The sequence below is a fragment of the Marmota monax genome, unplaced genomic scaffold (assembly GCF_021218885.2).
Source record: "Marmota monax isolate L192 unplaced genomic scaffold, Marmota_monax_Labrador192_F-V1.1 WCK01_AAM20220418_F8-fsc00015, whole genome shotgun sequence".
NCBI classification, from domain to species: domain Eukaryota; kingdom Metazoa; phylum Chordata; class Mammalia; order Rodentia; family Sciuridae; genus Marmota; species Marmota monax.
The window spans coordinates 655,419-680,424 of record NW_026692194.1 but is presented as its reverse complement, the minus strand read 5'-3'; the positions used below and the strand labels follow the sequence as shown (position 1 = coordinate 680,424).

Below are 25,006 nucleotides of genomic sequence, written 5' to 3'. Positions count from 1 at the left end.
TTTCAATTTAGCATCATCCAGTTACAGCAATCCTCATCATCTTAATAATTATACACAGCTTAACATCATTAGATACAGCAGTCAGTCATTAAGGAATCTCTATCATCTTAATGGCTCGCTGGTGTTACTTCATCTTAATAATTATACACAGCTTAACTTAATTAACATCATCTTAACTTGTTTGTGGTCCTCTACACCCAGATATGGAATCAATCATTTTGCCAAAGAGTTCTGGTTTCTCTAAGTGGGGGAATGGTATTAAAAGTCGAGATCTGTGTAATTGGATGTATTCTTTCTTCCAGGAGTCCCCCCTTCTTCCTGAGATGTTTCTCTTTCTGAGTTTGCTATATCTGGTTCAACATATTCCACCTTCTTTTTTGGGGTTCCCCAGTAGCTGGGCCTCTGAAATACTAGGTTTGAGATGTGTTTTCAGTATTCCCCACTTGAGATGTGACTTACTTTTTCTGGGAGAGATATTATCTCTGTTCCTGGATCCCTAGTTCTCCACTTCCTTATCTCATTCTTCCTCCCAGTTGCCACCTGATTTTTTCTGCTACATCATAAGATCTATAGCCTGATCTAGATTTAATATTTCTTTTCCCCTCTTAGATGTAAATTAAAGGATTTCCCAGTTATGCTTTAGATATGGAATACAATAGTATCATTTGCTCTATTTGTTGATTTTTTTTTTTTTTTACTTCTTGGATGGTGTGTGGTATGATTAGAGTTTAGGTGTCTATACTTATTCTACAGGAGCTAAAATGCCTCAATTTCAACTATTTTTATGCCTTCCTAAAATATGACATGTTTGGTTTTCAGCTGAAATTTTTAAGTGTGGTGATTTTTTGGTTAATCAGTAAGTAAACTTGGGTATACTGTCAGTGTACTTTGAAGTTTGTAATGACATTTGTTCCTACCCTAAGTGGCCTCTAGGCAGTGTACTCTTTTTTTTTTTTTTGTGGGGGGGTACCAGGGATTGAACTCAGGGGTGCTTAACCACTGAGCCACATTCCTAGCCCTATTTTGTATTTTATTAGAGACAGGATCTCACTGAGTTGCTTAGCACCTTGCTAAATTGCTAATACTGGCTTTGAGCTCTCGATTCTCCTGTTTCCACCTCCTGAGCGCTGGGGTTACACGCATATGCCACTGTGCCCGGCCTAGTATATTCTTTTTGAGTCCTTGGATTTCTTTGCTTTTTAATATTCTTTCTCTTTTCACTTGCAGACCAACATCAGACATTATTCTCCATTGTCAATGCTCTGACTCCTAAGATTTATTTTATTATATGACATGAAAAGGGAATTAGGAATTTGGATGACATCTTTGGGTATGATATTAGAATAAGCAGAATCAAATGGAAGCCTGAAGTTCTCTTGGAGCTTTATTTAGAGCCTGCATCTTACCAGTATATCTATTTGGTGATTAAGTAGCCATTATCCCCTTATTTCCAGTTCTTTACTATGTTCCAGTTTAGACAATAAACTGTGTAAATTGTTTTTAAAAATGAGATTTTATTTTATGTAATGATATTGAGGATATAAATAGTTTTATGTAATGATATTGAGGGTGAGTAGTTGCTTAATATCTCTGCCTTTCCATTTTCTCACCTATACAATGAAGACAATAATACCTTCTCCATAATTTTTGTGAACACTAAAAAAGATGATACATGATAAGTATAGAATAGTGTCTTGGTCTTGATAAATAATTGCTATTATTTTTGGCATAGTAATGCATTGGATATGATGAGATCAAGGAATCTTTTAATTTATGTCCTTTTTTATTTGAAAGTTAATATAGACTATTAGTTTATATCTACTTCTCTGAAATAGCCATTGGGGCTAATACTACATATATTTTAAATGGGCTATCTTTAATAAATTTTATTGTAGAAAGTATTTTAAAAATTAACTTTGGTTTTGTGGAAAATTCATTATGTGATACTCATTCTGTTATGATACTTCATTAATACTTGTATAACATCATAGCCTTAAGTATGGAATTGCTATCTGGTTTTGAAAAAATGAGTACTAATTCCTGGCATTTTCACATTTTGCAAGGTCTTGCAGAGATAATGGATTTAATTGTAATTATGCATTGTTGTAATAGTCTGCTTTTAAAGGTAATTTTGGTCCTGCTGTGGATAATGCCAGAGTTACAGTGCTAGATAGTAAGGTAACTAAGAGATGAGCGAGATAATTATGGTGTTAAGTGAAGTTGGGGTTTAAAATGTTTTAATTATGTATCAATCTCAAATAATAAAAAAAGTAGTCTTAATTATTGAGTTTACAGTGAAGTGGGAATGATTATCATTTTTAGCATTTAAAGTTCAAACAATATTTGAACTTGAGTATGCAGAAGTGATTGTAAGCACATTTAGAACATTATTGGATCTAAACAGGAAATATATATATATTTCCTGTTTAGATATAAATATAAATATATAATTATGCTTTTTTTTTTAAAAAATGAAGATGTTAATTTCTTCTTCACTGTAAATACTTGGATTTTACTAGTCTCACTATTGCCTACCTGTTTTCTTAACTACTATGATGGCCCCAGATCTTAAATACAGGTCTGCCTAATCTGTATATTCCTCTGACCCCATAGCCTTTAGTTATACCATTTACTAAACTGCCTCTTAAAATTTTTGTCATTATAACATAATATATATTTGTTGTATTTGAAATGATTCCTAATGAGTACATATTATATACATTTTGTTCTCATTTTATTAATTTTGTTGGTAAGATTCCCTACTAGGTGACCATCATGAACAGAACTATCATGTAAAGTTCTGGGATCTTTTAGATTCCAAGCTGATCTTAGTCTCCATCATTTACTCTTCCGTGTCTTTGGGCAGGTCTCTTAATTTCTGAGTTGTTTTGTTATCTGTTAAATGAGGATAATCATTTCAATTTAAAGTTGTTTGGTGAATGATATATTTCCAAGCTAGCCTACTGATTTCAGAAGCATTGCCAAGGGTTTTAATTGCTTAATTGTTTTGTGTTTTCTGAAGCATGTAGCTGTATTTGGACTTTTAATTTTTTCTCCTGTAGATAACTGACAAGAGAGTATCCAGAAGACATGCCATTCTTGAGGTAGTGGGTGGTCAGCTTCGAATCAAACCGGTAAATATGTCATTCATTATTTATTTTATTATTTTGTCTCTCACCCTTTCAGTGCCTGATTAGAAATATTTATTTTCTGAGGTTATGGAAATAGGGAATTAATGTCAGAATATGTCCTTCTAATTGCCAGAAGATCCTTGGGAGATTAAGATCTAAATTGTTAAACTATGATTTTTCTCATAGGACAAACCTACATTTGTATGGTTAGAATTTAATGAAAAAGTGACTGCCAGTTCATTTATATATTATGCTCTTGTTCATAACTGCATATTTCAAATAAGATTGTATAAGAAAGCCTGTAACTATGTAATGGTTGGTTTTTTGGGGTAGGAGTTGTATAGTGTCACAGGGTTATATTTTAAGAAATTTCTATACTTTATATAGAGTTGGATATTTCTAAAACTTTGAACTTATTCAACCTCAAGTTTTTTTTGTTGTTGTTTGTTTGTTTTTTTTTTTTGCTGGGTCTTGAATTTAAGGCCTTTCTCGTGCTAGGCAAATGCTCCTCCTTTGAACTACATCCCTAGTCCCCTGAGATTTTAAAAATAATTTTTATTTGGAATTCTCTATTGAGGGCTCTAATTTTAATTATTTACTTTATAGTTTAAGCCCCAATGATTTGCAGGGTCAGCAATTCTGAGAGTATATTATGTGATTATTCTCTTTCATTTGTAGAATCTGTTGTGTAGGAGAATGAAGTATTATTTGTATGAGGGTCCATTTATTTTGGATGAGGTGTGTGATGATAAAATCATTATTATGGAATTTAATTAATTTATATTTTAAAACCAGTTTGTATTTTCATCTTTTATGTACAACTGCTTGTTGTTTCACTAGGTATTTCTTTTTACACAAGTGTTACTTTCTTTTATTCTTGTATTGAACTGTTTCTAAATTTGAAAAGTATCTTTTTTTTTTTAAAAATTTAGAGCATTGTAGCTATATATAGTATTGGGGGTACATTGTGACAAAATCATATATGCATGGAATTTGATTTACCTTATTTCAGTACCTGTTCTCTACCTTTCCCTCCTCTCTTCCCTCTCCTCATTCTCCTTCTTCTACTCTATTGATCTTCCTTTCCCTTATTTATTTTTTATTGGTGCTTTCTACATATACATAAAGGTGAAATTCCCTGTGATATGTTTATATATGCATATGATGTGACTTTGTTAAATTAATTCCTCATTTTCTCCCTTTTCCATCTGTCCTCCCTCCCTCTTGATCCTCCTTCTACCCCACTGATCTTATCTATATCTTTATGATACTCAACCCTCCCACCTTCCCTTATCTTGCCCTCACTTCGCATATGAAAGAAAATATCCAATCCTTGATTTTCTGAATCTGGCTTATTTCACTTAGTATCATGCTCTTCATTTCTTTCCATCTACTGGCAAATGCTATAATGACATTCTTTATGGCTGACTAAAACTTGATTGTGTGTGTGTGTGTGTGTGTGTGTGTGTATCACATTTTCTTAATCCATGCATCTATTGATGGACATCTGTTCTGATTCTTTAATTTGGCTAATATGAATTGTGCTGCTATAAACATTGAAGTATATGTATCACAGTAGTATGATGATATTAGATCTTTGGGATAAAAACCATTAAGAAGGATAGTCATATGGTGGTTCCATTCCTAGTTTTTAAAGAAATCTCCATACTGCTATCCAGAGTAGTTGTACTAATTTGTAGTTCTACCAACAATGTATGAGTGAACCGTTACGCACATTCTTACCAGCATTTATTAAAATTTATAGTCTTGATAATTGTCATTTAGATTTGCATTTCCCTAATTGCTAGAGATGTCGAACATTTTTTCATATATTTGTTGGCCATTTGTGTTTCATCTTTTGAGAAATGTCTGTTAGTTTTTTTGACCATTTATTGATTGGGTTATTTGTTTTTTTTGGCATTGAATTTTTTGAGTTCTTTATATATTCTGGATATTAATCCCTGGTCGGAGGACCAGCTGGTAAAGCTCTTTCTGTAGAGTCTCTTAAACTCTTAGTCATTACTTTTGCTGTGTAGAATCTTTTTAATTTGATGGCATCCCACTTATTGATTCTTTTTTTTTTTTTCTTGAGCCTTACGGGACTTGTTAAGGAAGTCACTTCACACACCAGTGTGGTGAAATGTTGACCCTATGTTTTATTCTAGCAGTTGCAAAGTTTGGGTCCAATTTCTAAGACTTTGATCCATTTTAATTTTTGTTCAGGGTGAGAGATAATGATCTAATTTCTTCTTCTACATATTGATATCCAGTTTTCCCAGCACCATTTGTTAAGAAGGTTCTTTTCTGCAACATATATTTTTGGCACCTTTGTCAAGTATCAGATGGCTGTAAATATGTGGGTTTGTCTCTGCATCTTCTATTCTGTTCCATTGGTTTTCATATCTATTTTGATCCAATATCATGTTTGTTTTTTTCCTGTAGTTCTGTAGTATAATTCAAGGTCAGGTATTGTGATGCCTCCTGAATGGCTCTTCTTGCTGAGGACTGCTTTGGCTATTATGGATCTTATTATTCCAAATGAATTTTAGTACTTTTTTTTTTCTAGTTCTGTGAAGAATGTCATTGTATTTTGATGGGGATTACATTAAATCAATTGCTTTTAGTAGAATGGCCATTTTTATAACATTAATTCTGCCTATCCAAGAACATGGGATTTCTTTGCATCTTCTAAGTTGTCTTCAATTTCCTTCTTCTATGTTCTATGATTTTCATTATGGAGATGTTTCACCTGCTTGGTTAGATTAATTCCCAAGTATTTTATTTTATTTTTTTGAAGTTATTCTGAATGGAGTGGTTTCCCTAGTTTCTTTCTCAGTGGAATCAATATTGGAATATAGGAAAACTATTGATTTATAAGTGTTGATCTTGTATTCTGCTACTTTGCTGAACTCATTTATCAGATTTAGAAGTCTTCTGGTAGAGGTTTTGGGTCTTCTATATATATGAGATCAAGTCATCAGCAAACAGATATTTTGAATTCTTCTTTTCCTGTTTGTATCCCTTTAATTTACTTCTCTTGCTTGGTTGCTGCGGCTAGAGTTTAAAGAGCTAAATAGAGTAGAAGTGGTGGGAATGGACATCTTTGTCTTGTTCCTGATTTTAAAGGAAAGCTTTCAGTTTTTCTGTGTTCACTATAATGTTGACTTTGAGTTTGTCATGTATAACCTTCATAATGCTGAGGTAAGTTTCTTTTATCCCTAGTTTCTTTAGTGTTTTTAACATGAATGAAGCCTGGATTTTTATCAAGGGCCTTTTCTGCGTCTATTGAGATAATCATATGTTTCTTGTCCTCAATTTTATTTAAGTGGTGAGTTACATTTATTTATTTGCATATGTTGAACCAACCTTGCATCCCTAGGATGAAACCTATTTGATCATTCTATATTTCCTATATTCCTTCCCTTAGTGAGCTTTATTAACAACAAAAAACTTTAAGCAGGGCAGTTCATTACAAGGATGTTAGAAATTGGGGACTGGAAAACAACACAGTTAAAAAAAAATCCATAATGTCCCCAATTCCTGGAAATGTCATATATAGTTCTTACTACAGCACTTATTCTGCATTAAATAATATTAATTAAGTACTACTATGTTGTAGATATTACACTAAATACTAGGAATCATATATATAGGTATATTATCTTCTCCATGTGTTTTTGAGTGTGGTTTGTTAATATTAAAAATTTTTAGAGAGAGGTGATGGAGGGACCGGAGGGGAGGGGGGGTAGGAAGGGCAGCAGAATACAACAGATACAAGTATTTCTGTATGTATAAATGTGGCTGTATAACCAATGTTATCCTGAAATCTGTACATGTGGAAAAATAAGAATTCACACCCCATTTGAATCAAATGTATGATATGTCAAGATCAATTGTGTTGTCTTGAGCAACTAATAAAAAAAAGAATTTTTTGCATCTGTGGTCATCAGGAGTATTGGTCTGTAGTTTTCTTTCCTTGATGTGACTTTTGTCTGATTTTGACATCAGGATTATACTGGATTCATAGAATATGTTTGGGAGTGTTTCCTCCTTTTCAATTTCATGGATTAATTTGAGAAAGATTAATGTTAGTTCTTCTTTAAAGGTCTGTTAGAAGTCAGCTGAGAATTCATCTGGTTCTGGACTTTTATTTGGTGGAAGACTTTTAATTGCTGTTTTAATTTCATTAATCAATATTGATTTGTTTAGGGTTTCTATATCTTCCTTTTCAATTTGAGTAGGTTATATATGTCTAAAAATTTGTGTCTTCTAGACTGAAAAGTATCTTTTTAATTCTCATACTGGGAAAATGTTTGAATAGAGCTGAATTTACCCTATCTTAACCTGAGTACATAATTTTAAAAAAGTTGTATCTCATTCTGCATTGTCTTAGTATTTCAGAAAAAGCATTAATATTTGTAGTCAGTATCCCTTGATAGCTGCATTAATTACCATCAATTATTCATCACTTGATTCCTGTTCAGCTATCTTATCGTAGATGAAACTTTCTGGATAATAAGCTCCTTTATTATAGGAATTCTGACTAATCTTTGGATTCCTAATATTTAGCATAATACCTATTTAGCATAATACCTACCACATAGTGCTGCAGTCTGGCTGGGCACAAATCAAGAGCCACTTGAAGATTCAAGCAGGAACGAAATTTATTTTTAGAACCCATGCCGCATGCCGCCCACAGTGAACTCTCCAGGAACTCCCCGAGAGCTCCACCGGAACTTCGGGGCTCTCCGAGCACTCAACTGGAACTCAACCCGTGAACTCCACCCATGCAAACTCTCTAGGAAGTCTGAGAGCGCCCAACCGGAACTCAACCAACCCACGCGAACTCTCTAGGAACTCCCCGAAAGCTCAAAAATAGTGGGCATGCGAGGCAGCAGGAACCGCTCCTTCTGGCAAAATGCCAGGCACCATCTTGACCTAGCCGTGGCTCTCAACATCTCCCCCCTTTTGTTTAATGAAACACCAAGTATGTGGCTTAGGGACCATGCCTGTCTTAGGTTGTCCAATACTACATATGGTCCTCACCCGTCATCAGATGAACTGACCTCAAGGCGTCAGCCTCCTGTCTTAGGTTGGTACCATTGCAATTGGATCTTACCCGTCATTGACTACCGGCCCAGAATTTAGCCACACTTGTGGATAGTGGTTTTTACACAAACACCATGAACAACCTGCTACAAGCAGAAAGGGGAGGATACAAAACCCCACGACACCAAGCCAATTGACAGCCCCTTTTGGAAAAATTGTACCACCAATGACATCATCAGCAAAGATACCCCGGCACTACTACAATTCACTGCACCAACAGATAGTTCACAATGCATACAAGTGATACATAGTCCAGGCAAGTTCTGCAAGCAGTTCAAAGCAGAGGAATCCATTAATATGTCCTTTTCCTTCCAAGTAAATTGACTCCTAGTTTGAGCATCAATTGTTGAGTTACATTATTCATTGATGCGTCAGTTTATACAGTTTGTTGTGATAGCTATCGCAGAAGCTGTGGTTTGGTTTTATCTTTGTCTTCACCGGCACTAGGATGAAGATAGGAATTCTGGCAGTGATGGCTAAAAAAAATTATGTAACATTCCAGCAGGCACTAAAAAAAAAAGCAATTTTCTAAACAATTTAGTATCCTGAATAGAATTAGATATAATGAAAAGGAAAGGTGAAAGTAAACAAACAGATCTGTTAACCTTTTTTGTTCACATTTTAAAAAAGTCTTCAACAGCTGTTTACCCAATTTAAATTAAACCATTTAAATCACGTGAATAATAAAAAAAAATTGGATCCATTTTTTCATGAGCGCTCTTCATATATGATATATGGACATATGCACATACAGACATGCAACACAAAACACAAGTGTGCACACATAACACAATACATACAACACATAATAGTAAAGGCCTTGTAGCTTTTTACAGGTGAAATCCCCATTGCAATGCTCAAAAACTCCACAGTCAAAAAATAAAACTGATCAGAAAAACATTAACCTAGGTCTGTATGAGCTCAAAAAACAAAACAAAACTTCATGATGTGGGAAAGGGCAATAATAAAATAGATATTAAAAAAAACATCCTGGTTACCACTTGGGTTTGACTATTCTTTTGATATCCCATCCTTTTTCCTGTAATTTGCATATGGGTCTGAAGGTATTCCCACAAGCAAAATCCAAGGTTTCTTACATTTGATATAGGCCTTAATGGTGTTCATTATTCATTAGCCTCCTGGTGTGGAAGAACCACTGTCGCAGATGTAAGGATAGCCAAACTGGAGTTCTGGATATCAGCTGTTATGGATTTGAGCCAAATCATCTTCTTTTTGATCTGTAGAAATCGCTTTAGTTAGTCTCTCTGGAATCCAAATTGGCTGCTGTTCTCCCTGTGGAAACACACAAACAGACCCCCCGGACTCCAGACAATCACTGGGTCAGGACCTTTCCATTGTCCTGTTAGAATATCCTTCCAAAGTACCTTGGGCTTATGTACATTTTTTTGGACACGTGCCTTTCCGCAGCACTAAGCCCTGATGAATCCAAATTTAAAAAGTTTAGAGTAAAAAGGGTTATTTTAAGTTTATCTTTGGGGGATATATACCCCTTCCCAATTCCTTCTTTTTGCTTTAGTAAGTACATTTTAATAGTTTGATGAATTCTTTTGACTATGCCTTGTCCCTGTGGATTGTATGGGATTCCTGTTATATGAGTAATGCCAAATGATGAGCAAAATTGTTTAAAAGAGGTAGAAGTATAGCCAGGGCCATTATCTGTTTTTAACTGTTTTGGAATGCCCACAGTGGCAAAATTTTGTAAGCAATGAGCTATAATATCTTTAGTTTTTTCTCCGGCATGAAGGGAGCCCATCAAAAATCCGGAAGAAGTATCAACTGTAACATGCAAATATTTTAATTTTCCAAATTCTGGCAAGTGTGTGACGTCCATCTGCCAAATATGGTTAGGTATCAGTCCTCTAGGATTGACTCCAAGATTAACTTGTGGTAAAAAGGTCACACAATTTTGACATTGTTTTATTATTTGTCTAGCTTGTTCCTTAGTTATTTTAAAATGCTTTTTTAAAGTATTTGCATTGACATGGAAGGATTTATAAAAATTTGTAGCTTCTTCTAGTGTAGAAAAAATATGTATGTCATGTGTAGTTTTATCTGCTAAATCATTGCCCAAAGTAAGGGCTCCAGGTAATCCTGTATGTGCCCTGATATGTCCTATAAATAATGGATCTTTTCTTTCCCATATTAGACTTTGTAGAGTGGAAAACAAAGAGAAAACAGTAGAGGAAGGGGAAATCCTACCAGCATCTTCAAGGGATACTATAGCATTAACTATATACTGACTATCGGAAAATAAATTAAATATAGAATCTTTAAACATCACAAAAGCTTGTAATACTGCATTAAGCTCTACCTTTTGAGCTGATTGTTTGGGTACTAAAAATGTAAAGGTTTGATCAGGGGTAACTACTGCTGATGTACCATTATTTGACCCATCAGTGAATATATTTGGAGCATTCATGATAGGTGTTTTTCTTGTCATTTTTGGAAAAACTACAGGGTGTGAAGACCAAAAAGACGACAAAGGATTAGATGGTAAGTGGTTGTCAAATGAAACATTAGATTTGCACATGATTATTGCCCAAGTATTTAACTCATTAGCTAACTCATCAATTTGATCCATTGTATATGGAGTAATAATTTTATTGGGAGAAATTCCAAACACTCCCTCCCTTTGCTGCTTTTATTCCTTTGAGTATTAATTGTCCTACAGCCTCAGGATACCTAGTAAGAATAGTGTTAGGAGAATAATATAAATGTATCCATAATAATGGACCTTCTTGCCAAAATACTCCTGTAGGAATATTTTTTGTTGGTAGTACAATAAATAATAAAGGCAAACTTATATCAATTCTATCCAAATACATATTTTCCATATATGTTTCAATGATTTTTAATGCCTTTCTTGCTTCAGGCGTTAATATGTGGGGTGAATTTGGATCTGATGGACCTTTTAGGATATCATATAAAGGTCCCAACTCTCCTGTTGGTATGCCTAGATAAGGCCTTATCCAATTTATGTCTCCTAATAACTTTTGAAAGTCGTTAAGTGATTTGAGTTGATCTACTCGTATTTGAATTTTTGGTGGACAGACCATGGTCGAGGATAATAGAACTCCTAAATAGTTAATTGGAAAATTTAATTGTACTTTATCTATTGCTATCTCTAGATTATAATTTTTAAATAAGTTTGTAAGTGTGGCATAACATTCTAGCAATGTGTTTTTATCTTTGTGTGCCAATAATACATTGTCCATATAGTGAAATATTTGTAGTTCAGGATTTTGATTTCTAAGTGGCTGGATTGCTTTGTTAACATAATTTTGACACATAGTTGGGCTGTTAGCTATCCCTTGAGGGAGTACTTTCCATTCATATCTCTGATCGGGACCTTCATGATTCAGCACAGGGATAGTAAATGCAAAACGTGGATTATCCAGGATGAATTGGAATTGAAAAAAAAACAATCTTTAATATCTATAACTAAAACATACCAGGTTTTTGGCAAAGCAGACAATTGGGGAATCCCTGACTGAGCAAGTCCCATAATAACCATCTCATTATTAATGGCTCTTAAATCTTGCAATAATCTCCATTTACCAGATTTCTTTTTGATGACAAAAATGGGAGTATTGTGGGGAGATACGGAAGGTTGTATATGTCCCTCCGCTAATTGTTGTTTGACCAGGTCATGGGCTGTTTGTGTCTTTTCTTTAGTCAGGGGCCACTGAGGAACCCATACTGGCCTTTCTGATTTCCAAGTAATATTTATTGTCTCAGTGACCCCTCCTAAAAACCCAATCCATGTCTATCTGTTTTTTGATCTATTTGTATTGGTGCCACCATACCTTGTCCTTGTTCTCCTAATCCTTTTTCTTTCTTAAAACCTTGTCTAACCATAATAGTGGGTGCATTTGAATTGATGTTATTTGTTAATGTTAGACCTAATTGATCTAGAACATCTCGTCCCCATAAATTTATAGGAAGATTATCCAATACATATGGCTGTATAGTTCCTTCACATCCTTCAGGATCCTTCCAATCTAATACCATCGCACTTCTATGGGGATTAGTTGCCACTCCTAGGCCTCGAAGTGTTTGAGTGGCTTGTTGTAAAGGCCAATGTTTTGGCCATTCTTGAGAGATAATGCTAAGGTCTGCGCCTGTATCCAGTAGCCCATTAAATTCATGTTCTTGAATATTTAGTTTTAGCATTGGGCAAGAATCTAAATTTAAAGAAAGCATAGCCCAATCTACACCTGTGGAGCCTAATCCCCTGGAACCTCTTTCTATAGTACGACTGGAAAATTTATCATGTAGGCTGGGTATTATTAATAACTGTGCTATTCTATCTCCTGGTGAAATTACTGATATACCCCTTGGAGAACTGGCTATAATTTTTATTTCACCTTCATAATCGGGATCAATTACCCCAGGACTTATGATAAGTCCTTTTAGTGTAGAAGAACTGCGACCCAATAATAAGCCTACTGTTCCTTGGGGAAGAGGCCCTTTTACCCCTGTGGGAATGATTTGAACTCCCATCTCTGGAGTTAGTACTGCTCTGGCGGAGGCGCAGATGTCCAATCCTGTGCTCCCTCTGGTTTGTCTAGTGAAAATGTTTGAATAGAGCTGAATTTACCCTATCTTAACCTGAGTACATAATTTTAAAAAAGTTATATCTCATTCTGCATTGTCTTAGTATTTCAGAAAAAGCGTTAATAGTTGTAGTCAGTATCCCTTGATAGCTCCATTAATTACCATCAATTATTCATCCCTTGATTCCTGTTCAGCTATCTTATCTTAGATGAAACTTTCTGGATAATAAGCTCCTTTATTATAGGAATTCTGACTAATCTTTGGATTCCTAATATTTAGCATAATACCTATTTAGCATAATACCTACCACATAGTAGTACTTGATTAATATTATTTAATGCATAATAAGTGCTGTAGTAAGAACTATGTATGACATTTCTGGGAGTTGGGGACATTATGGATTTTTTAAAAGTGTGTTGTTTTCCAATCCCCAATTTCTAACATCCTTGTAATGAACTGTCCTGCTTAACATAAAGTTGTTTGTTGTTAATAAAGCCCACTAAGGGAAGGAATATAGGAATTTCTTAATTTATATTTTGCCTTTTCTGATAGAATTTATTATTAGTTTAGATTTACTTTTTTCAAAATAGCAATTATGGCTAATAATACAGCTGCTTCTCAAGTGAAAGATCCATATCTTAACGCTGACTTTCTACATGGTTTATATTCACTCTTCTATAATTCATGTTAATGAAAGGAAGATTTTATACTGAGTACTTTTTTGGATAAGTATTATGTCTTTAAAAAGTTATTATGGAACATTTATAACATAAAAGTATAAACATTTATAACATAAAAGTATAAAGAATAGTGATGCCAACTTACCAAACATTGGAAGACATAAAAAAATATTCATTTTTAAGGAAATGTACAAGTTTAGTACTAGAATTTGAGTGCTGTTTTAGAAAAAAATATTAAATTTCGAGGTTTTTTTTTCAAGAATTTTGTATTCACTTTATTTTACTTGAAGGAAATTTGCATTTAGCTTTGGCAATGTTCTTATAGATCCTTTGTTGTATGTAATGCTTAATATAATATTAATTTGGTTTCAGTAAAATATCACCTTGAAATAGATTGTTTATTTTTATAGCTAACCTTGCAAAGTGCAATATAGAGAAATTTACAGGAAGTCTAAAACTGACTAATTGTTAATAGAAGTTTTAAGATCTTACAAATAATGAAAACAAGATTAACAAGCCACTAATCCTTTATTCATTTTATCTGTGTTATATCTTATATGTGTTATATCTTATTTATTCTCTGTTCCCTAATCAGTCATAAATACTTTGACCATCTAAGGCATATTATATATGCAACTGTAATAAAATGTTGAAGGAAGTTTTAGTTAAAACTTTGTAGGGGCAGGGGCTGTGGCTCAGCGGTAGCGCACTTGCCTGGCATCTGTGAGGCACTGGGTTTAATTTTCAGCACCTCATATAAATAAATAAATAAACAAAAATAAGGCTCTATCAACAATTAAAAAAAACTTTGTAAATTCATAATAGCTAAACTGTGGGACCAACCTAGATGTCCTTCAGTAGATGAACATGGCATATATACACAATGGAATATTACTCAATAAAAGAGAATAAAATCACGGCATTTGTAAGTAAATGGATGGCATTGGAGAAGATAATGCTAAGTGGAGTTAGCCAATCCCAAAAAACCAAATGCCGAACGTTTTCTCTGATATAAGGTGACTGACTTATAGTGGGGTATGGAGGGGGAGCATGGGCGGAATAGATGAACTCTAAATAGGGCAGTGGGGTGGGAGGGCAAGGAAGGGGACAGGCAGTTAGCAAGGATGATGGAATGTGATGGACATCATTATCCAAAGTACATGTATGAAGACACGAGACCATACTTTAAATACAACCAGAGATATGAAAAATTGTGCTCTATATGTGTAACAAGAATTGTGATGCATTCCACTATCATTTATTTAAAAAAATAAAAAAGAAAAAACATTGTATAACTGCATATAGCAAATATTTTTTATTATGATGATACATTCTATATGTTGTATGAATGTATGTTTAAATGATAAAATGCATTTTTACTTTCCTTTAATTTGAATATCCAAATCCTCTACCAAATAAGAAATAGTTTTGACAATGCTGTTGCATGCAATAAAGGCAATTACTAGTTCAAACTTTTAAATTGGATGAATTTCTCCTTTTTTTTTCCCCTGTGGTATTTCTCCTTTAAAATTTTTTTTTGGCTTTCCAGCAGTTCTTGGAAATAGTGCATGAGATGATGTTAGCTCATGAGGAGATGATATTAGCTTTTTTATGTCATTTAAATTTAATCTGCTGTCTAATATCAGCAGGGAGAAAATGCATTATAAAGGCAAACTGATGGTGTTCTCTGTAAATTACTGTATTACCAGTGGTTGGTTATATTTTCAGGGTGAATTCATAGCTGTCAGTGTTTTATTTAATTTTAATAAAATCTTACTCATTTTGATTCTTGAATAGCTTAGGCAGTAGTTTTATAACTGTATATAAATTACATTTTTTTTTGGCCTTTTGATGTTGATCCTCAGAACATATGCCTTTAGGTGATTGTGTTTTTTCTTTCACAAAATTCCTGAGTCATGATTGTTTTTCTCCCTAGTTCTGAATATACTGTAAAATATTTGTAAAATTCTATACTAGCTTTTCCTTAATTCATATTATTAAAATTTAAGGGAAAAAAAGCACTGAAAATAATAAAGCCTCTTTTTTGAGCAGTCTTTCTTTAATATTTAATGATAACTCCAAGATAAAGCTATAGAAAATTGATTTATATTTTAGTTCCATTTCGACAGGGTTAATGTATCCTTTGTAGCACTTCGTAAGTCATAGCATAATCTATTTAAATTTGCATTTAAAATTTCCCAGATATGCTAAAATGCATGCACCAACAATATGTCTCTCATATAGATAACTTGTATATTTTATTCACAGTGGGCTTGGGTTTGCTAATATTTTGTCTGCCCTTGTCTGCTTTTAGGATCAAAGTTAAATTCTTCTTATTGAAGGAATTGGGGATCCATTCATCTCTTTGGGCTTCAGAAAGAATTTGAAAATTCAGTGAAATCTTTAAATCTACTTGGTTCTGATTTTGGGAGGGGTTGGAAAGCTTTTTTTTTTCCCCTTTGGTATTTATTTTTAGTTATAGTTGGACCCAATACTTTTATATTATTATTTATTTTTATGTGGTTCTCAGGATCGAACCTGGGGCCTCATATGTGCTAGGTGAGTGCTCTACCACTGATTCCCAGCCCCAGCCCAAGATTTTTATTTAATTTTGGTGGTGTTGGTGGTCAAACCCATGAACTCACCCATGCTAGGTAAGTTCTTCATCTCTGATCTGTATCCACAACCCTAATTTTTGTGTTTTTAAAATATTATAGATCCAATTCAATCTACTTTTCCTTTCATAGTGAAATACTTTAAAATAACTCAGGCATACTCATAAATGTACTTTTATTATTTTTAGTCAGTTTAAGATTCAACTTCAGCCTTACTAATTTATTGGCATAAAGTGTTTACAGTATTATTTTAAGTTTTGTCTTATATGTATTTATATCGTTGTTTTTATTCCAGGCTTTTTTTGTGTGTGTATGTGTTTGTCTTTTTCCTGTTTGGTTATTAATATTGTTAAATATTTGCCTACTTTATAACTTTTTAAAAACTGCCTTTTGGACTTCATGTTTGATGCCATTTTTGTTGGATTATAAATAGTTTGACAGATTTTTTTTTTTATCTGACTCTCAGTGAGTATTATAGATTTAGGTTTAAGTTAAAGGATCAGACATTATACTTTCTTGGAATATCATTTTTCCTCTTAATTCTGGGATCTCTAGTTTAAGAGAAAGGAAATGATGATCATAGAACATTGGTTCATTTTCTTCATGGGATTTACTAACTGCCTAATGGTTAATTACCTGTATTTTAAAAATAAAATGCTTTTAGCTGAGGAATATATTCAAACTTAATATTTCTTTGTCTTCAGGTTTGTGATAACTTTGTAAAGAAATATAGTTTCCTTTCTTAAGTGTTTTGCCTTTTCTACTCCTACAACTTTATGCCTTTGTATTTAATATCCTATTCTTTGTATGCATAGGGCTTTGTTAATATTTAATGTTATTAGAGATTCATCTGAATTTTTATAATAGTTATGACTAAGATTATGGTTGTTTACTCTATAATAAGAAAGAAGCTCACTTAAAGAAGACACAGGTTTCAAACAGAAGCTATGTACATTCCTGCTCAGACTCCTGCTTCTTTCATGAACCTAGAGTTGCTAACCCTGCTGACCATGGTATACTAAAGGAAAGGGAGCTTCACTTAATAGGGTGAGGAGTATACAGGGAATAATTCTCAAGTCCAGCAGTGTGTATAAGCTCAGAAACTGCTAATGTGTCCTGTGCTTGTTACACCCCAAAACTCTATCTGCCATGAGGCAGAGGACCACTTCAACAGAAATTAGGCTGAGTATTAACATAGTGAAAGGTTCTTAAATATTAAGTTTAAATTATATCTTGATTTTTAACAAATCAGCCACTTCTGACTCTTTAGGAATACAGTGTTGCATGAAATACAGTGCATCTTATGCAGTCTTGTGTACATTTTTGTAAAAATGACTCTTATAATAAGAGTGACTCAATAAAATAATGGCCTCCCAAATTGGTATTGCCTCTGTTTTAATTTTTTACCTCTATCTTTTATCTCCAAGTTTTATTTTACTGTTTTAAACACAGATTTAAAGGGTAAAAATGTTTCTAATAGCAGATATACATAGGAATGGCATGTGACCAAATTCTCATAAAACAGTTGTCAGAATTAGGTAGATTATATTCATCTAACTTCAGTTATATGTGTATTTTTGTTGTTCTTCAGCATATGTCCAATCCTAGGGTGGTAATTACTTTTCTCTACTGGAGATTGTTGATGTCTCCAGAAAAAGTCTCATTTAAATTGATGAAGTTACTCTGTATAAAAATCTGTCAAAATCAAAGATCTGTATTACTTTAGATTGCTTTGTCCAACACTAAAACTTATTTATTTTAAAAACCCAATGAAATTGTTGACAGAAAGCTATCTGATCTATGGAAATGGCCCATTTAAACTTGACTGTAGTTGAGATTTTAAAAGTGCCTTTCAACATATTTTTTGTTGTTGTTGAGTCAGGTCTCATTTTTGTTAACATGGAGATAATCAGTGGCAAAAATAATTTAAAATAGTAGATTATGTAATGGTTTTAACTGAGATATATTTACTACTTGTGACTTAAATATGGATGATAATCTTTATAATTACAGTTTATTCAAACAAAATAAGATTCCTTTCCAAGGGAACTAGAAAGAAAACTGTGTTGCTTGCTTGAGAGATTTGATAAAAATTTCCCTTTGCATAGTTTCTCATTTCTAAATTGAATTAAGATGTTCATGTTTCTTGTCCCAATGTCCAATTGTCTCTGCTAAGAAAAACAGAAGATGTTTTTAATCAGTTAATTCATAACTTTCCTTTTTTATTTGATTTGTGGAGTAGTGGGAGGTAGTCTTTTTCTTACTTATGTAAAAGTAATTATCATGGAACTTATGAGAGCCAAGTTTTTTAAACTTTTAAGTATAAATTGATATGAAGTTGTTTTGATACCAAAATTCTCGGTCACTTCATATTTAGTTGTATTTCTATTGTAGTTTCAAGTTACAAAATCTCTGTATTCTTTTTTTCTTTGATAGATACACACAAATCCATGTTTTTATCAGTCTTCTGAGAAAAGCCAACCCTTACCAATGAAGACAAATCTATGGCGCTGGTTGAATCCTGGAGATAGTTTTTCTTTGTTAGTTGACAAGTACATTTTTCGTGTTTTTGCTACACAATCGGAAACAGACATGGAATGCACATTGCGGTAAGACTGCATGGTGAAATGAGAGTTAGTAATAATAGTTGTAATTCTCAGTTATTGCAGAAGCCATTCTATGCTCTGATTTAGAGCTATAGTAGCTACATAATTTTGTGTGTGTATGTGTGTGTGTGTGTGTGTATGCATGTGCATTTCTAGAAAATATTTGACTTTAGAAACTGAGGAACTCATTATGCCTCAATAATGATTAATCCCATATGTGGTATCTTTCACCTTTATAATCAGAATGTATTTTCCATTCAGTAGTAACCAGGATAGTTAATTTGAAATTGACTATATTTTCCTCGTTTTTTTAGCTTTCTAAAGTTTATTAAGGTGTTAACCTTTTAGACATAGTTGTATCTGTTTTTATAAAAATAACAGAAAATACAGAATAGGGAAATGAGGTATTAGAATAAACATACTGATAATCTGGTATAAAGTTAAAATTCAAACACTAGTGTTTTTGAGCCAGTCATTGGAAGATTATTTGATTTTATTTTAGCTTCTATAAGCTAAACTTTATAAGCTAAACTTAGACCTGTAGAAGTAAATGAACAAAATTATACAGAGTATATTCTTTAATTGCAATCTTAACTCAGAAATCAATAACAATAAGATATATAAAAATCTTCACATATTTTAAAATTTGCTTATTTCTAAATAATTCCTGATCAAAGAAATAAGTCACAAAGGAAATCGTAAAACATTTTGAACAGTGATAACTGGAAACAGTATAAAAACTTGTGAGATGCAGTTTAGTTCTTGGACAAGAAAGATATAAAACTTATACTTTAAAAAGATAGAAGGAGCAAATTAATCCCAAAGTAAGTAGGAAAAAAAAAGTGAACTATACAAGATTGAAAGTCAATGCAATAGAAAATAGACAAAAAGAAGACCACCAAAATCATAAGTGAGTTATTTAAAAAATTAATAAAATTGGTAAACTCTTAGTAGGGCTTATTAAGTGAGAAAACCCAAATTATCCATATCAGGAATAGAAGAGTATCATTATTAATACTGCAGACCTTAAAAGAAAAGCAAAGAAATATTCAAAACTATGTCAATAAACTTGGCCATTTAAATGAATTGATATATTTCTTGAAAAATAAAACTTACCAAAATGGATACAGGAAGGAAAAAAATTCTGATAAATCCTAGACCATTAAAAAAATTGAATTGTTAATTTAAGGATTTCCCACAAGGAATATCACTAGCAAATCCTGTGAAACTTACAAGGCAGAAACAATGACACTATTACATCTTTTTTTTTTTTCCCCCAAAATAGATTACACACTTCCTAACTTGCTTTTTGGAGCTTCCCTAATTCTCATACCAAAATCAAACAAGACTTTACAAAGAAATAAAGCAAGAACTAAAGACCAACATTTCTTATAACAAAATATTTACAAACCAAATCCAGAAATAAGTAAAAAGAATGATACACTATGACCTAAATACAAGAGCTAACACTATATAAGTCCTAGGAAAAACATAGATATAAATCTTTGCAGCCTTGGCGTCTTAGATATAATACCAAAAAGCACAAGCTTGTAAGGAAAAAGTAGATAATTGGACTTCATCATATTTAAAAACTTCTGTTTCTAAGGACACCATCAAGAAAGTAAAAAGGCACCAAACGAATGAGAGGAAATAACTGTAAATCATGTCTCACAATTTATTTATACTCAGAATAGCTAATTTTTTTATAATTCAACAACACAAAGACAACCCAATATAAAAATGCATATCTGATTTGAACAATATTTTTAAATAAGAACATGAAAAGATGTTCAATATCATGAGTTATAGGGTAATTCAATTAAAACCACAGTGAGATACTACTTCATATCTACTAGGAAGGCCTTACTCAAAAAGATATTAACAAATGTTAAGAATGTGGAAAAACTAGGAACTCATATATTGTGATGGGATTGCAAAATGGTACATCTTCCTTGGAACATATTTTTGATAGTTCGTCAGCATTTTAAACACAGAATAACCTGTTCTAGGTTTGTAACTAAAAGAATTGAAAACAAGTCTATTCAAAGACTTTACATGGATGTTCATAGCAACATTATGCATAATAATCAAAAAGTGGGTAAAAACCCATATGTCTATCAGCTGTTGAATTGATTTCAAATGCAGAATATTCATAGAGTAGAATATTGTTTCTGCCATTGAATATGATTCCTGTCCAGGTACAGTGGTGCATGCCTGTAATCCCAGCAACTCGGGAGGCTGAGCAGGAGGATCACAAGTTCAAAGCCAGCCTCAGCAAATTAGTGAGGCCCTGTCTCAAAATAAAAAATTAAAAAAAAAAAAAAAGGGCTGTGGATGTGATGTTACTCAGTGTTAAGTTCCCCTGGATTCAATCATCCCTGGTACCAAAAAAAAAAGCAAGTCTGCTTTTAAAGATTATTCTTTGCTTAAGAAATACTAAAACAAACAAAACAAGCCAATTATTAATTGGATTCTTCTCAGCTAGACACATTTATAAAATCTTCCATCTTCATTTTTTTGGAGTTCACATTTATTGGTGCATAGTTTACATGCAGAATCGACTCTTTTAAAATGTACAATTCAGTGCACTTTGGCAAATATATATAGTCATGTTAAGTACCACTGCAAAAAGATAACACTCTTGTTCTCCCAAAAGGTCCATTTTGCTTCTTGTTAGTCCCTTCACTCTACCTCCAGTCCCTGTCAACTGCTGATATGATTTCTGTACATGTAGCTTTATTTTATGATATCCTTTAAATTGAAGCATACAATATGCTTTTTAAATAATAACTCAACAACTGTGGATGATCCTAATACACTTTGCAGAGAATATGAATTAAGTAGTTCAGTGAGTATGTTCCCCATGTGACTGTGGGTACGCCTGTGTAAGGACATTTAGCTTCTAGTTGTACTATAAGTTTGAGGAGATTTCACAGGTGGTGATACTGGCCAGAATTCTGGTAGCAGTTGTGTAAACCCAAATTCAAGATTTTATTAATTATTTTTCTAGGAACCTATCTAGCTTAGATGATGGTCTTAAAGTTTACATTATCTCTGTAGATACAGGGTGGTGATCTTAACTTTTATCTGGGAAAATACAAAGAATAAATAAATAGCTCTTAAGCCTGGAGAGAGATGATTGGCACACATTTCATAAATCACTATGGTTTTAAGGCCCATGATTTGGAAAGAATGATTTATTTCATGGCAATATGGATGGCAGAAGATAAAGAACATATTCTATGTATTTTATTCTATTATATTATAATCTTTTTTTTTAATTTTTGCTAAATTTGAGAAAAGGAGCACAACAATGACATGGTCTCTGGCAGAAGTGTTTTAAATGATTAATAAACAAATTTCTATTTTATTTTATAGAAATAGCCAAATGCTTGAGGAAGATAATATATTGAATGAAGCACCAAAATCTCCTGTGACTAGTTTGCCTGATAAGACAACTGGCACCTCACAGCTAGAAAGAAGCACAGAACTAGCCAAGACCCAGACTACTACCACTAATAGTGTGGTAAGAAATTTCAAATAGCATCACTCATAATATGTTCTTTAAGTTATTTTGAGGAGACAAAAGACAACTAAAATTAGGCTTATTCTAACAGTCTTGCTAGCATTGATTTGTTTTGCTGTTATATTAAGCTTTAGAGAATGTCACACTATAATGACATTTCTACTGATAGATATGATGAATTTCTGGAAGAAATTTAATGCAAACCACAGTTGTAGATGAATATTTTTATGGTAGTGTTTTTGCAAAGTAAATAATTTTACAAACTCTTAATGATGCGTGATTGTCTTTAGGGGTTAATGGAATAGGTGTCTTTTTAGTCTTTCCTAGGTGAATGTAGAGACTTCAGTAAGCAACAGTCAAACCCTGCCCAGAGGAAAAGAGTTCTTCCAGCTTGGATGTTAGCAGAGAATTTAAGTGATCAAAACCTTTCAGCATCTGTCATCAGTGGAGGTAGGTTTTTGTTTCTGCTAATGCTGACTTTAAGGAAAATATCAAACAGATTTAGAAAGTTCTTCTGAAAAAATAGAGTAGTGGTTGTGTCAGTATAGCTTAACCTAAGAATTTTTTAGGTGTACATAGACTCTAATTTAAAACACAAGATATTATCTTATGCCATGTATCAAATATTATCCTAATGATTATTTATATTTCATCTAACAAGCAGTATTATGTGCCAGATTTAGGATATTAATATAGATTTTCAAATTAACTTATTGGTTTCACATCTAAGATAAAATGTGAGTACAATAAAAAGCATTTAAAATTAGTGTCATTAATTTTTTTTTTTTTGTACCAGAGATTGAACCCAGGGGTGATTAACCACTGATCCACATTCCCAGCCTGTTTTTTATTTTTTATTTTGAGACAGGGTCTTGCTAAGTTGTTCAGGGCTTTGTTAAGAGACTGGCTTTGAATTTGCGATCCTCTGCCTCAGCCTCCCAAGTTTCTGAGATTACATTAATTGAATTTTTAAAAAGCCAAATGCACAATGTCTTTGACAGGAGATTTTAAAAAGGTGTGACCTCTCTTGTAGTATAGCTCATTGTCATGATAGGTATCACAATAATGTATGTTTTCTGCTGAGTATTCCCATTGCTCCAGTTCTGTCTGTTTACCAGGAAATGCTGTAAAGTCATTCTTCTTCATGGCTGAGTAATACTCCATCATGTGAATATACCACATTTTCTTTATCCATTCATCTGTTGAAGGACACCTACGTTGACTCCATAACTTGGCTGTTGTGAATTGAGCTGCTATAAACATTGATGTGGCTGCATCACTGAAGTATGCTGATTTTAAATCTTTTGGATTTATACTGAAGAGTGAGATAGCCAAGTCATATGGTGGTTCCATTCAAGTTTTCTGAAAACCTGACTCAGTACAAAATGAAAACATGGGGCCTATTCAACTGTTTTGGGGTTGGCGTGTACCTTAATAGTAGACTACATAGCCAAGTTTGATCTCCAGACCACAAAAAGAAAAAAAAGGATTTATTTCCTTTTTATTGTTGCATAATAATTAAACATAGTAGTGGGATTTGTGGTTACATAGTTATACACGCACATAATAGAACGGTATAGTTTGGTTAATGTCATTTCTCAGTACTTCTCATTTCTCTCCACTTCTCCATGATTCCTTTTCTCTGCCATATGGGCTCTCTTCTATTTTCATAAGATTCCTGCCCTACCTCAATATATGTGCACCTTTCTCATATGTTTTTCACATATGAGAAAAAACATTTGACCCTTGACTTTTTGAGTTTGGCTTATTTCACTTAGCATGATTTACTCCAGTTCCATTCATTTCCCATAAATGACATACTTTCATTCTTCTTTATAGCTGAATAAAATTCTATTGTGCTTCATGAGACCCTAAGTTACTTAGAGAGTTCCTGTCTTTAAATAAAAAATTTTAAAAAGGCTGGGGATCATCCTCAGTATCTCAGTGGTTAAATGCCCCTAGATTTAATCCCTGGTATAAAAAAAATTCTATTGTGCATATATATTCTTTATCTATTCATCTGGTGATAGCTATTGTGCTGCTGTAAATATGGGTATGTATGGATCACTATAGTATATTGACTTTAGGATAAGTACCAAGCAGTAGTATAGCTGGGTCACATGATGGTTCCATTCCTAGTCTTTGAAGAACATCCATACTGTTTCCAAGTGTTTGTACTGATTTACAATCATCTTTTATAATGTCTTGACCATATTTCTAATAACTACATTAAAGTGTGTGTCTTTGTGCAACTCTTTGGTTATCTCAGGTTAATTTTCTATTGACTGCTTTTTAAATATTATATGGATCATATTTTTTTTGTATATTCTGTAGCTAGTGATTTTCTGTCGGATATTGGTGATATGAATAATAGATTATCAAGGCTCTTGATTTCATTATGTTTTCCTAAGGAAGTAGTTCTAATAGGCAGTTAACCTGGCTGGATTCAGATCTTAGTCTCTTGTTTCCCCTGATGTGGACAGCAACTATAGTCTCTCTACTTAGTTCTTTTGGTTTCCAACTGTGACTTTTTCCCTGGATTCCTGGGGTTTCTTCCATGAACATTAATAGTCAGCAAAGGATTTGGGTCATTTTTATTTGTAGAATTTTGTTCTTGCTGTTGCCTCCACTGCTGCTGCCTCCTCCTCCTCCTCCTCCTCCCCCTTCCTCTTCTTTCTCCTTCCATCTACTCCTTTCCCTCCTCCTTTGCCCTAGGGATTGAACCCATGGTACTGAGTTGTCCTTGTTATTGTATTTTGAA

General features: G+C 33.2%; 1 protein-coding gene across 2 annotated transcripts in view; it reads left to right on the top strand.

The window, feature by feature from the left end:
* The window catches only part of Aplf (aprataxin and PNKP like factor), a 114,299-nt gene that overhangs the window by 13,678 nt on the left and 75,615 nt on the right, over positions 1 to 25,006 (top strand). The window contains exons 2-5 of one of the 2 annotated variants that reach the window (XM_046422518.2): positions 3,063 to 3,134; positions 18,550 to 18,722; positions 22,098 to 22,245; positions 22,563 to 22,695. In XM_046422518.2, the coding sequence (XP_046278474.1) occupies positions 3,063 to 3,134; positions 18,550 to 18,722; positions 22,098 to 22,245; positions 22,563 to 22,695 (526 nt within the window). The remainder of the gene's footprint in view (positions 1 to 3,062; positions 3,135 to 18,549; positions 18,723 to 22,097; positions 22,246 to 22,562; positions 22,696 to 25,006) is intronic. The other variant, XM_046422527.2, reaches the window with a different exon arrangement.